The sequence below is a fragment of the Pituophis catenifer genome, unplaced genomic scaffold (genome assembly GCF_029215685.1).
Source record: "Pituophis catenifer annectens isolate HBS135680 unplaced genomic scaffold, rPitCat1.0.hap2 SCAF_2, whole genome shotgun sequence".
Taxonomy (NCBI): Eukaryota; Metazoa; Chordata; class Lepidosauria; order Squamata; family Colubridae; genus Pituophis; species Pituophis catenifer.
This window is the reverse complement of record NW_027256882.1, coordinates 86,946,441-86,961,585: the sequence shown is the minus strand read 5'-3', so window position 1 is coordinate 86,961,585 and position 15,145 is coordinate 86,946,441. Positions and strand designations below refer to the sequence as shown.

Sequence of the window (15,145 nt, the reverse complement as noted above, 5' to 3'; positions counted from 1 at the left end):
TTTCTGGGGATTCCAGAAAGTTCCATTTTGATTTGGATTAAGCCAATCCAGTTGTTCTATGACAGACTCAACGTTCTCCTGAAAATAAGTTTTCCAGGAAAGGGAAGTAATTCAACTACACTTGGAAACTTCTAAAAAAAAATTCCTGGAATATATAGATCAGTTTGGTTTGGAGGACTTCTTTCCTCCTGGAATATTTGGTTCCTAAAATGTAATATACTAAGAGCATTCAAAATAAGGCTTGGACCTGAAGTGGTCTGCTAGAGAATGGGATATTGGTAAGGTGAACGGTATACACAAAAACACATCAGTGCTCAATCCAGTATGGCATTCACTCTGCCCTGCATATATACTTATTTGTGGGTCTCTGACGTTAAAAATAGTTGCTAATGTAATCTGAAACCTTGAATCATTAACACACCAATCATGGGTATTTTAGTAAGGCTTTGTGGTTCATAGTGATTTACCAAATTAACATAATCACTACACAAATAAGACCTACATTTTGACGGTGGACTTTGTTAGACATGGAAACCCATCTTCTATCCAGAAAGCCATGATCTCCACTACACATTTTTATATTCAGTGAATATCAATGATGAAATGGAAAATATTACTCCCCTGCATCCAATTAAACTTGTATCTTCCCTGAAATGAGACACTTCAGATAAGTGCATCCAGTCTTGCTTTCAGGAAACTGGCACAGATACCCGTGTTTTTAAAGTTTGCAAGTGTGATTATTCATCACAAGTAGCCTTAAACTGTCTCATTATTCTAACAAAGCCTCACCTTTCTATGTTCCTCAGTAGATGCCATCTGAAGAGCTAAAAGAGCCCACAGTCCTTCAGGTTGTTTTTGATGATGACATCGGTGACAGCATCAAAGACAAACTGCACATTCTTGGTATCAGTGGCACAAGTGAAGTGGGTGTAGATCTCCTTGGTGTCCTTTCTCTTGTTCAACTCCTCAAACTTGTTCTGAATATAGCCTGCAGCTTCATCGTATTTGTTGGCTCCTGAGAAGGAGGGAGAGAGAGAACAATGATTAGAAAGATTATTATACCATAACTAGGTGCATTGACTCCGTTTTCAGCTTGGAACCTTAAAGAAGCAGTGTATTAGCTTAAAAAGTCAAGAACCATCCCCAATCCACATAAACCAGGGGTGTCAAACTCAAGGCCCGGGGTCCAGATCCGGACCATGGGTGGTTAGATCTGGCCCACAGGACCACCTTGGAAACAGCGAAGGATCAGCCCACGGTGCCTCTGCCAGTGAAAACGGGCTCCCGAGCTTGCTTTTTTGCTGTGACGGCCTCCTGCAACTCTGTGCCAGCGAAAACAGAGCTCGGGAGGACCATGGCCCTCCTAAACTCTGTTTTCGCTGGCACAGGGTTGCAGGACGCCATTGCAGCCAAAAACCGAGCTCGGAAGCCCGTTTTTGTTGACAGAGTGCTTGGGCCACCACAGGTGCCCCCGACATGAGTGACATCCACGCCCACCCCAGCCACCCCCCCCCCGATCAAACACAACCCTGATGCGGCCCTCAATGAAATCAAGTTTGACACCCCTGACAAAAAGTATCAGAGTTGCTATGAAAAGCTTAACAAGACACTCCAGCCCTGAAAAAGCTCCGTTTTCATCCTCTGCCAGATATTGAATTATTGTGGTAAGTGTGAAACAAAAGAGAGATAATTTGTTACAATTTCCATATATGGCTATTATATGGATTGCATTTTGGGGGGTGGGGGGAAGCAAATCCATCTGAGACTTCTTTTTTTTTTTACAGAACTCATAATTAACTGATCACCTTGCACTAAGCTCCTTAACCTCCCAACCATTTGAAAAGAAGATACCCAAAATACTCAGCCACATAACGTCCTAGTTTATCCTGTAATATTTTCTTCCAGTTGTAAAGGCAGAAATTAAGAGTCCAGATTTGGTTTCTCTATAAAACTAACAATGCTAGAATGTTCTATATAAATCTGCATGCTGAAGTGTGGAATCTTATGCTCAGCCAAGATGGCTAAACGTGGGAATTAAAACATTCTTGCTCAGTTTTGCTAGCCTTTTTGAGTTATAGACTGACTAGAATCTTGGTAAACATTAAAAAAAAAAAAAAAAGGGCTTGGAACGAGCCAAGCAGAATAACACCCGCTATTGGACATACTTAGTATGTATATTACCTCAAATATACTGAATATATATTCAAATATATACTCAAATATATTTGCTTCATTCAACAGCCTCATTCTGATCTTTCTGGGTGATTTCAACAATAAATGAGGACTTTTCTCACTTCTGAAATAGTATGGAAAAGCCTTTTCTGCTATTTCTTTCTTCTTCCATGAAGAAGAAAGGCTATTTTAACTATACATGTCATAATTTGCACCATTTTGTTTTACTAAGTCTAGCTTTTCTAAGGAATATGTTCATTTTAGGGTTCAGAGGAAATGCTTTAAAAAAATCAATATTGCTATATTTACCTAAAGCCTAATTTAAGTTTTGTACTACTTTGTTCCACTATTCTGTTCTGATGGACAATAGCTCCCCAGGATGATCTACCAATAACTCCTTTGAATTCTTGTAATCTCGTCCTCATGGTATCACAATACCATCCGAACATCTTATCTTCTTTGGCTTTTATCTTCTACGAACTCTGATTTTTCTATTGTGGCTCTCCAAAAGCTTTTGCTTCAGGCATTATGTGCTCCAAATATTAATATTTACCTTTATTTTAGTGTTTTCAATGAACAGTCATGTTTTCCTTCAACCCATGTTGAATGATTATTTTTTCTTGTTGCTCAAGGTATTCTCAGCCTTTCTGATGTGCTTTCTCTCCAGCACAAATTAAAAATGCATTTAATTTTTATTAATTCAGCCTTTCTGATGGTTCAGTTTTCACAGCCATGTGTTACAACTGGAGAGATCATGGCTTTGATGACATATACCCTTTGCTGATACTGTGATGTCTCTGTACTTTTTCTTTTGGTCTATATTTGTCATAGGCTTTCTTCCAAGAAGCAGACATATAGTTCTTTCATCACTACAATCTCCAACCTTATGGATTTTTGAGTCAAAGACAATAAAGTCTGTTATTACTTTCAGTACATCTTTAACTCCCTCTTCAATTGGGTTGGTGTTAGAAGTTGACATAACCATGGTTCTTTTAATATTGACTATCAAACCAGATTTTGTATGCCTCACTTTCAATTTCCGCAAAAGATTCTTTAAGTCTTATTCAATGCCAGGCCCCCAAAGTGGTATCATCAGTATATCTGATGTTACTAACATATCCTCAAGCAATTTTTATGCCAATTTCTGCTTTTGATATTGTGGATGTTCAAGAAGTCTAGTATATAAGTAGTGTAATAACAATATGATTGATAAGTGCTGCTTTTAATTGCATTGACATTGATTAAGAGAGGATACCATTCAAAAGGCAGTTTAAGTTGGTGACATAGAAACACCTGTAATAAATAAATAAAAAGATCTGAAGAAAGATAATAATGTGGGCAGGAAAAGTTTTGTCCAAAAATGTACACATTAACAGAAAGGAAGTCGGCGTATTATGCAATTTTGTTCTGAGGCAGAAACAGTCCTTCCTGAAATTGTTCCTTGCCAAGTATTTGAGCTATAATCTACAAGCATGATGGCTAAATGTCATGCATGGGTGGGGATTAAGGATATTAAAGATATTGAAGTGCGCTGAATTCTGGAAGGATGATCTATATTGGATTGTTGCCACTAGTGGGGGATGAGAGTTTATTTAGAACTTAGCATTTGGGGTTTACACTTCTGTAAGCCACTCAGTCACCATGAGTTAATTTTGGCTGGCCAAACAATTTTTTTTAAAATAAATTAAACAAAACCAAATAAACAAAACTAAATATACAATATTCTTCCTCTCTCCAGATATTCTAATCAATATTTACAGGTAAACAGTTGAATAACTTGTTAACACCGTATTTCCCAAATTTATATATTCCTATGTATTATAAATCTGCAGGTGACAAATGATTATTCTGCTTTCATCTGATGTAAATTTATTCATGTTTAGACTGATACATTCCTTCCATGGGTACTTGCGCTTTAGCAACATGCTATGCCCCACTGCATTTCAGCTGAATGATTTTTCACCCAATGCCATCTTGAAGGCGATTCAGAATTTTGCTGAGTAATGTTCACTTAACTTGTGGAACATACAATCTTACATACATATGCAAAGTCTGTACATGCATACACCATTGCAAAATAATTGGCTCCTTCTGCAAATTTTCTTTTTAGAGTAACAGTTGCTGTTTTCTTTTGCACTTGGAAATTTTGGAGGAAGTTTCACAATTATAATACCTCATGAATTGAGAGTAGATTCCACAGTCTCCATACCTACCCTTTAATGTTTTTTTTTTTTACTACTTGCCCAGAATGAATTCATTAGTGCTGATAACAAATCCCTTATATTTCTCACTATCACAATACAACATAAAGATTATTTGCAATTAAAAGTATGTGTATTTGCAAGCATAATTAATAACTTCTTGACTACTATTGATGAACAGTGTTGCTACTTGTATTGGTTTGGCTTGGCTGAGGTCAATGCACTGTCATTCTGAATTGGTTTCTGGATACATGTTTGCTCATTGTCTTCTGTCCATCAACTCCCTTCTCCCATTCCCATCTTCCATCTCTGACCCAATTTGCAGGAGAAGATCTAGAGGAATTGTCCCATGAAATTATTCTTTAGCTGCATGTAGCATCTTGGCTGTTGGACCATATGACAAAATATCAATGAATTGTCCCTTAATAGTTTTCCTTTTCTTTATAGAATTCTCAACATTATTGGACACATACCCTGTATCTGGATTGAAGTTTTTAGCAATATATAAACTTTGCTACTGTTATGGTGGTGGCACAGTGGTTAGAACAGTACTGCAGGCTATTTCTGCTAACTGCCAGCTGCTTGCAATTTGGCAGATCAAATCTCACCAGGCTCAAGGTTGACTCAGCCTTCCACCCTTCTGAGGTCAGTAAAATGAGGACCCAGATTGTTGGGGGCAATATGCTGACTCTGTAAACCGCTTAGGGAGGGCTTGAAGTTCTGGCCATGCCAGTTTCCCACAAGCAAAGTCAACAAGGAAGCCGACAGGGAATGTTACAAGTTGCTCTGTGAATTGCTTTCCCCACCTCCTCCACCTGGTAGCAGCTGCACCCCAGCTCCATCACATTCATGCCATGCCTTACCTGTCTGTCAGCAGCTTGTGAGCCATCTGGGGCTTGCTTAAGCACCCATAATCCTTGCTTAATGATGACAATGGGAAATGCTAGGATTGCCATAGCTAAACAATGCGGTCACATGATATTGCACTTTATGACTGCATTGCTTAGTGCTGGAAATTCCAGTTCCATTTATCATTATTAACTGAGGACCTCTCTGTATAGAGAACATGATCTTCAGTGAACCCAAGAACAATGACAGGGTGTGAGAGTTGACCTAAGGAGGCATTCATTGTAATGCAGCTAAAAATAGCATTCTTAAGCTAAATTAAGCCTATCATTAATTCCATATAGGATGTGGAGATAATATAGCAAATTTGAAAGGGGAAAAAAGACAATGTTTACCTGTGTACTCTGGGAAACAGATAGTCAAAGGACTATGGATGATCTTCTCTTCAAAAAGATCCTTCTTGTTGAGGAAAAGAATGATGGAAGTATCTGTGAACCACTTATTGTTACAGATACTATCAAACAGCTTCATGCTTTCATGCATCCGATTCTGTCAAGATAGAGAACATTCTCAGCCCAAAAGTGAACTTAGAGCAAAAATATTGTTTTTATAATGTTTAAATTAAATTAACAAAAAGATCTTTTCCTTATATTTATTGAACACCTCAGAAAATGTTTCAGAGTGACTGATGTCAACTTCATTATGCTGAAAGCATACTTCGGCATATGGTAGAGGCTTCATCCACTATTATTTCATTTTGGTTTAAGATTGATGTCGACGGTTTGGGGAAAACAAATATGGTTTAAAAATGTAAACATTTTTATTATGTAAAGAAGTGTGGCTTTAAGAAGGACAGGGCAGAGTAAATAATACTACTTTTTATCATGGAACTACAATGCCAGTCTGGATTTACAAGCATGGACTGATATGGGCATTTGCTCTTCGCTTATATACTGGTTCTCTCTAATTGGTGAAATCTGCATGTTCAAGGTACAATATAATGCTTGCATTAAAACATAACTTGCTTTCCGTACGTTCCAGATTTTTTTGTCCTTTTACTTTTTGTCCTATTTGTTTTATCTTTTTTGCAATCTTTTTGTTAGTTTTATATATTAACAAAATGTGAAAAGTATTATTTTACTTATTTATTTTTAAAAATATTTTTCTTTATTTTAATCCTTATTAGCTGCCTTGAATATTCATGTACTGTAAGTAGAAAGTCAGCATATAAACTGAACAAATCAGTAAATACTCAGAGAAAGTTTCCTTTATTTCATGTGCAGTACCTGCAGTTTTAAAACCCCATGCACTCTTCAGCCAGTATCATAAAGATATATTACACATTGCTATTTTATAATGCACTAAATGAAATGTAATACTGCTCTACATGGTGCAGCCCTTGAAGACACATGGAAATTATTACAGCTGGAACAGAATGAAGCAAGCAATGATAAGTAACATAAAAATATCCATATTACAGCTCTGCTACATGAGCTGCCCCAGTTGCCAGTTAGCTTCTAGGTACAATTCAAGGTGATGCTTGTATCCCCTATATACATTACATGGAACTGGGCCTAGCATCTAAAGACAACTATAATGTCTGATAGTGCCTAGCCATCCTGTTCATTTCAACAGAGTCAGCTTGCTTTGTGTCTCATCAATTAAACAAAATCATCTAACAAGACCCAGGAAATTGTCCTTCCCTGTCATCACACCTGACTTTTGGAACAACACCCTTCTGGAGATCCAACTGACCCCTACCCTGCCCACCTCTACGCTGCCTCTGAACACTTGTTTTCCTGAGTCCTTGCATTAAAATGTTTCAGGAATGCACATTTTAATGGGGGGTGGGGGAAAGATTATGTTGCAATATGTTATGTTGTCCCTTTAGACAACTGTTGTTCTTTTATATAAAGTGTCTTCATTTTATATACTGTATAATGTGGTTGACTTTTTAAAGTTGTGAAGCCATTCATAAGTTTGGAGTTGGCCAGACTAGACATTTGATAAAGGAATAGGTCAGGTACAGTACCGGCCTTGCATGCAAACCATTGAATCTCTAGGTGACACAGGAAGAACTAGTAAAAAAAAATTCTGCACAATAGACTTAAATGAGTAACTGCCAAATCAGTGCAGAAAATACTAAGCTGAAGGGATTAGTGGTTTGACTTGTTGTCTGATAGCTTCATTTATTATGATTGTATCCTTACCATTTCTTCATCTTCAGCCAGAACTAAGTCATAGGCACTAAGAGCAACACAGAAGATAATGGCTGTAACTCCTTCAAAGCAATGGATCCACTTTTTTCTCTCAGACCTCTGGCCCCCCACATCAAACATCCTGCAAGCAAAATTACAGAGTTACTGATGTCAAACTCTGCAGTAACTGCAGAAGCACCATATCGCTGAAAATAAAAAAGAGGTCATTTATAAACATGGAAACAAAATGTAACTTTGAAGAAATCAATGAATTTTCATTTACTAATAATACAACAACAACAAAAAACAACAACAACAACCTGAAAGATAAATCTATAGCTGGTACTGTTTTCATATCTAACCTCACAAACATTTCAATAAAGATAAAGTTCTCTTTGAGTCAAGCTTGTCTCCTAATGACTTCATGGACTTGTCCATGGCTTTTCCATGGAAACCATACAGCATATAGAATTGTCTTTTTCTGCTTGTATGACTTTTCATTTGAAAAATTTGAAGTCATCCTTCCAATTTTCAGCTCAAGTGTTCTCAAGTAATCTCCCATCCAATTTACTAATTAGGCTTCAACTAGATTAGAGTCCAAAATATTATAAATCAGGGGTTATTATCTGAAATAAATAATTTAGTAATACAGTCTAAAATTCTTGCAGAAGGTCCACTATACAGACTAGTTGTTTAAATTAGGACGAAATTCTTGGATTTTCTCTATAAGACATGAAAGAAATTTTCTCTGCAAAACATGAAAGAAAAGGGTGGAATACCCAAAAGAACAGATGCATGAAAATATGGACAAGCAACAAAGCTAAGCAGCATTTAAAGGGTAATCTATCTAGAAGACTATCAAACCAATTTAACACAAGGTAATATTTTTCCATATTCCAAAAGAGGGATGCACTTCACCTGAAGCTGTTGTACTTGACGATATCATGCATTTTATGAAACATGCAACTCAGCCTTGAGGCATAGAAAGAAAAATAATTGACTCTGTTGCTTCTTGAATGTACATAATTCTAAGAAAAAATGTTTTTGAAAGGTAACTGCACAAAATGGTCTTTCTTAAGAGTTTTATATCAAATCAAAGGGATTGTTTAGGTATTTCTTAATACACCCATTTAAAATTATATTTAAATGCCTGTCTTGTTTTATTTATCTTAGAAAACAGCCCAGACATCAACACAGAAAGCGTAACAAAATATCAAAATGTAAATAAATCTAAACCAAATGTGCACCGCAAGAGGAATACATATTAAATATACCCAAGTTCAGCAGAATTCTTAGAAGAAAAATAAATAATTTCTACAGAACATGAAGAACGACAAGAGCAACTAAGCTGAAACATCTGTTTAAGAGCCTGTCCTGGATCTTAAAGTCCCAAGTATAGGGGGCTCGGCAGCTTCCCTTATGTGTAAAATTCCATTCATTCCTGGAAAGAATCTGCTTTAAAATGTCACCATCTGAAACTCGGTCATGACTGCCTATTAACACCTGCAGACATTTGTAATTAGTTGATGTTTTTTGTTTTAATATCAACAGTATCAATTGGAAACCTAGGCTGCTCAAATTTCATATGTATATTTATAGAAGCTAATTTGAACACAATGTTTATTTACTCAGTTATGGCAGTAGACTATTTGCTGAAGCATTTCTGAATTCATGTTGCATCTTCCAACCTCGGTTTGTGGAGAAGAGGAAATTGTTCTGTGCTAAAACTGCAAAAAAGTGTGTGGGCTGCAACACAGTGGCTATGACTATAAATCAAGGAATTATTTTCAACGTTTGTGTGGGGGGAAATCTTTAATCTCCCTAATGGATCAAGAAATCATACGATATTCCATGTTGCTTAATGAACAGTTAAGTTGTCTAGTAAGAATTAAAAAAAGGCCCCTAATGGATTAGAAATTACCCTTCATAATGCTAGATGACTTCCCAATTAAGCTTTGCATGATTATATATCTTATCATGTTCCAAAGCTGAAATGTTACGTCCAGAATTCCAATGACTGCAGGTAAAAAGCATGGCAACTGGCCCATTGATGTCACAAGAAAACATGTTCATGCTTTAAGATTCAAAAGAACAATAAGCTTTCAAAAATAACTCACGTAAAATATTTAAACAATGGAAATTAGCTAGATAGACAGACAGATACACACACACACAAACACACAATCTTTTCATTCACTGAACATAAAGATAACCAGAGCAATGTTTTATGTTAAGCTATTTAGTAGTACAGAGAAGAAGAAAAAGAAAAGTAGCCATAGGCACCTAGGAAGTCATAACCAAAGAAAAGAAGGAAGGAAGGAGCCAGCTTAGCCACTACCAAATGAGAGTATTGACCGAACTATACTTAGAATCTTGCACAACTGGATGAAATTCTGATTTACTTCCCCACACTTGCAATTGCTCAAAAGTCTGTAGCTGAAGGGAGTGGAACTCATTAGAACATTTTATTTAAGTACAGTAGTGTTTGTTGAAAATGGAGAGGAAAGATGGAAGAAAAAGGTCATATATGCATACTTATGCAATATTTACTTGAGGGTTAAAAAAGCTATGGCTGTCTCAAGTGTCCTTAACTCCAGTAGGTATTAACTTGACATAGGCTAAGCAGAATATTAATCCAACTATATCTGAAGTGCCATAGGATATTTTATTCTGATTTACATGAAAATGGACTACAAGCTGTGAAAAGCAATTTATTTATGAAAGTATCCTTGGTTTTTGCAGAAGTTAATAGGAACTATTTTCTCATGGTATTTAGTGTGATTCAGTTTACATTACACTTTATGACACAGAGTATTTCACTTTGCAAGAAATTGCAAATGGACTGGCCAAAACATCTAATACTAAATACATACTACATACTAATACATCTGTCTAAAGCAGAAAGCAATGGGTTAAGAAAAACCAATACCTTTAGGGTATTTGCATTAAATATACTGAGACTGTGGTATGTCATTTAAGAAAGGTAGGTATAATATGAAAGTGACATGCAACAGTCTCAATACAAATACCATAAAGTTCTTTTTTTAATACATTGATTTCTGCATTCTTCTAGCCGAGAAATATCAGTGTCACCCATGGCTGGAGATACATTTTGTTTTCAGAAATGGGGGGTGGTGAGCAGCAGAGGTGGGGATGGGGGTGGGGAGACTGATTCTGCTATGTTCTCCTTGAATGCTAGATATAATCTGACATCAACACTGCCAAATTTTAACTCAATATAAATTCAATATCCTGCACCCTCCTTGAAACTGATTCTGATCTGTGGTTGAATTTTTCCCTTAATTTTATACACAGATTTGGAAAGCAAAAGATTATAAGAGAGAGAGGGAGAGCGAGAGGGAGGGAGGGAGGGAGGGAGAGAGAGAGAGAGAGAGAGAGAGAGAGAGAGAGAGAGAGAGAGAGAAATGCAAACTGTCAGATTTCAAAGAAATACCTTAAAATATCTCGACCTTGATCAAATTGAAACTATTTCTCCTCAAATCTGCAATAACTCTCAAGAGAGCCCACAATATACCAGACTTGACTGATTATGTGCCATGAAATTGTTTTTTACTTCTAGCAACCACACTAATAGATCTTCCCCATGATGAATACTATCCACAGAATTCTCACTATAATATTTTGTCTGTGTGTGCAAAACCACATTCACCTGACAGCCCTAGCTTCCTGGAGAAAGACTAAAGTAAAAAAAAAAAATAATGCATAGCAAAACAACCCTGAAGCATTATTAAACAGACTCTGCCTAGAAATTCTCAGTAATGGGGTGGGGATGGGGTGGAATCAGAAAGGCCCTGAGAATTGGCAAGGAAACACTGCTGTGGGTGAGCTTCCTACCCTGCCAAAATTTTCTGTATGAACACTTGCCACTTGAAACAGTGTTCTCAGAATAGCTTCCTGCCAACCTTAAACATGGCTGTTGAGACAGGCCACCGACACCAAGGAGCAAGCCAACCATTCAGTTGAACAATGAGAGGAAGCTGAGTGGGAATTCCATTTTTAGGCAATCAACTGACATGTAAGCAAATGCTACCTTCCTCCTGACAAAATGACACACAGAAGGATTTTAATAAAGCCATATCAGATTCTCTACAGTTAAGTTTTCAACAGCTTTTCCATATGTCAGGAAGATGGGGGAGGCAGAAGAATCTCTTCCACAACCCTCTCTTTGTTACCGTTATTGCCCAAAAGTTTCTTTTGCCCACAAATATTGTTCTGAATAGTCTTCAATACTTCCTTGCCAGTGGAAAAAATATACTAAACTAATCTATAATTCTCAGAAAAAAATTGTTTTCAGTGTTAATTCCTTATACACATGTCAACTGATTACGCTTGGTTATTGGCTGGATAACCTTAAACTGACTCCCCTGAGAAGCATGATGTTTAATATTCCCCTAATAGCATCCTAGTAACCACACCTAGTCATAATTTAATTATATTATTTTATACCCCCAAATCCTTGTTTGGAACAACTCTTCTGTTTCCTGACCTGTATTCCCAGGATGTCCTGTTTTTCTTCCATCTACAAACTATCTTGAATTTCTCCTGGGGTTTCTGAATTCAAAATCTTCAAGCTAACAGCTTGAGACATTAGCATAATTTATGAAGCAAGCAACCTTTCTTTGAACTCTCCAAGTCTTTGTTACTCTCTCTTTAAATTACCAGACCTTAGCTCTGCCTCAGCTACTGGGGAAGGATTTACAACAGGCTAATCAAAGCTCTGAGACTTGTAAATTGCTTTACTTTCTCTTTGCACCAATCTGGGATACAACTTGGGGGTGGGGCGGGGGGACTATTCTGCTAGCTGACATGGATAGACTGGAATGAGTTAACAAGAGTACAAAAAAAGAAACTGGGCCACTTAGAGACTCAAGAATGAATAATGAACATCTGCTTAGAAAAAAAGGTGTGTTATTTCAAAAACGCCTGAAGCAGAAGTTTTTTTCATACATACCCACAGGAAAGAAATGAATACACATCTAAAGGCATTATTGATTTTATTTATAACATTTTAAACATTAATGAAGGATATAAGGATAGAAGAGGTTCTGAATATGAATATAGCCTACTTTTTAAAAAATTGGATCCAGAGTACAATTTGGAAAAAAGAAATAGGCATGAAAGAAAAGGAAAGAAATTACTGTGAAAATACAGTGACTGCAAGAATAGAAAGTATGAATCCTGTATGAGAAAGCTTTAACGAAAATAATAAAAACTAAACATAAAGAAAAAGGATATGGAAATTTGGAAGAGAATGAAAATAGAATTGCACTGCAGAGTGACACTGAAGTCCTATAGTTATGGGAGCATACTAAATATGGTTGAATGGAATAATGAAGGGAAAGACACATGAATAAGAAGAGAAAATGTATCACAGAAACCTGCAAAAAGGAAGAGATATTTTGATAATATATATAGCAATAAAAAAGATAATTGCAAAGAATTTTGTCAAAGAAAGCAGGTAATAATTTAGATAAAAAGAAATGCAGAATGATTTTGATAAGAAAGAAAAATGGCTTTAGAAATGGGTGAAGAGAATTAAACAATGACTCTCCAGCAAATTAATAGAATTAAAAATAATAATTGGGAATGAAGCTAAGGTAAGGAACATTGGCGACCTGTAGGGGAATTGCAATGATGTCAGAAAAATGGAATTAAAACAAATGTTATAAGTACTAATGTCCAAAAAGAAAAAATGATGAAAGGAGATCATAAATGTTGTAAAATATTTAAAAATGATAAAGCTGCTGTTATAGATGACATAGTTCAAGAAGTCTTTAAATATAAATGAAGTTTGTTTATGGAATGGCTGCATAACTCATTTACATGTGTGTGAAAACTGAATATTTGAACAGTGAGTTAAGTATAACAGTATATGTGGAGGGGGAAGAATCATAAATTAAACAAAAAACAGGTTAAGAGGCATGGTAAATGTCTCAGAAGGAACCTTCCTTCTTGCATTGTAAAAGTAAGTGAGGAAGAGATGTACATTCAAAATTGCAAGATTCTGTTAATGAATTAATATAATGTACTAACTTTACAATAAAACGTCTGGGTGTACTTCTTTTATCAACTACTTGCAAACTAATAGTAAGGCTAGTATTCTTCTCCTAATGCAAAATATGCATAAGTGATTTCAAAATCTAAAGAGAGATTAGCTAGTTAAGTATAAGGGAAGGTGGCAGGGTGGGAAGGTGGCAGAAGTCTAATTTATGTGATTAGTATAAGCAAAATTTCTGAAGCCTTATTCCAGACAAAGGATTTTCAGGCCAGATTTTTGCTCTTCAGCAATTTTAAATGACTTTCAAATGTAATATCATAGATTAGCTGCAGCACAATTTTAAATTGCGTCATTTTGCACTTCACCATAGATTGAAACCCCTAATATTTCCCATCTATGAGAAATTTAAATCCACCTGCAGGGAACTGTATCTGTTCCCAAGGTTAGATAAAGGAAGAGGCTTGGTTTCCTGTCGAGGGGCCATAAAAACAGGCATGAATCTCTGAGAATGGGAAAAAAATGCCAGGCTGAAAATAATGCTAACACATTCAAACCTTTAGCAGATGCATCAGCACGGTCAGATGACTGAAGTCAGGATGCTGGGGACAAACATCCAAATGGCCAGTCACAATAAAAAAACCTATGAAGCCAAGAAAATATCTTAAATTGGCTTCTAGAAATGTCTGAACTTGCCTCCAGATAATAATAGTTTGTGAACCATTCGGTATAAAATTTAAATTGTGGCATTATCAGAACTGTGACTTCCTGGATCTGGAAATTTCCACATGATCATGTGCTACTCTGCAGGCTACGATCATGCAGAGTGTTGGCTTTGTCTGTAGACTGCGTAGTTTCCAAAAGTACTGTGAGCTTCTAAACAGTCTCGAGTTGACTGGCAATGTTGTCCCTTTCAGGAACAATAACATCATATATAATTGCAACTTAGGCTTCTAGAGGAATAAGCAGAGATAAGGCAAAAGAACAATTCTATGCATAGTTACAAATTATCCTGAGTTCATTACTTAAAAGAAATTAATCTTATTGCTGGTGATTGGAATGCTCATGCTGGCAGCAATCGAAAAGGCTGGGAATTACTGAGCAAATGACAATGGCCTATTCTGCTTTTCACTTGCAGCAGCGAATGGGCTAATAATTAGAAACAGCTTATTTCAGAATCCACTGAAATATCAATTAAGATAGGAGGTCACTTAGTGAAAAAGATACATCAGACCTTGACTGTTTTTTAGCAACTGCTGGTTTTGAACATCGTTCATGGAATCTCCACCCCGGACCACCCCAATGATGCCCTTGAAATGAAGTCCCGGTGCCTGGAGGCCATGCGGATCTGGATGGGGAGAAACAGACTCAGGCTCAACCCATCCAAGACTGAGTGGCTGTGGTTTCTGGCGTCCTGATATAGTCAGTTGGTGCCATCACTGACTATTGGGGGTGAGTCATTGGCCCCCACGGAGAGGGCTCGCAACTTAGGCGTCCTCCTGGATTCACGGCTGTCTTTAGAAGAGCACTTGATGGCTGTGGCTGGGAGAACTTTCTATCAGGTCCGCCTGATACGACAGTTGCGTCCCTTTCTGGATCGGGACTCCTTACACATGGTCACTCATGCCCTCGTCACTTCCCGCCTGGACTACTGTAATGCTCTCTACATGGGGCTTTCCTTGAGGAGCACCCGGAGGCTCCAGCTGGTTCAG

At 36.9% G+C, this 15,145-nt stretch overlaps 1 protein-coding gene across 2 annotated transcripts in view; it reads right to left on the bottom strand.

Moving 5' to 3' along the window:
- Positions 1 to 15,145, bottom strand: part of GNAI2 (G protein subunit alpha i2) — a 108,566-nt gene that overhangs the window by 1,321 nt on the left and 92,100 nt on the right. For both annotated transcript variants that reach the window (XM_070937091.1, XM_070937092.1), the window contains exons 6-8: positions 7,430 to 7,559; positions 5,615 to 5,768; positions 790 to 1,015 (exon numbers count right to left, since the gene is read on the bottom strand). In XM_070937091.1, the coding sequence (XP_070793192.1) occupies positions 825 to 1,015; positions 5,615 to 5,768; positions 7,430 to 7,559 (475 nt within the window). In that variant the 3' untranslated portion in view covers positions 790 to 824. The remainder of the gene's footprint in view (positions 1 to 789; positions 1,016 to 5,614; positions 5,769 to 7,429; positions 7,560 to 15,145) is intronic.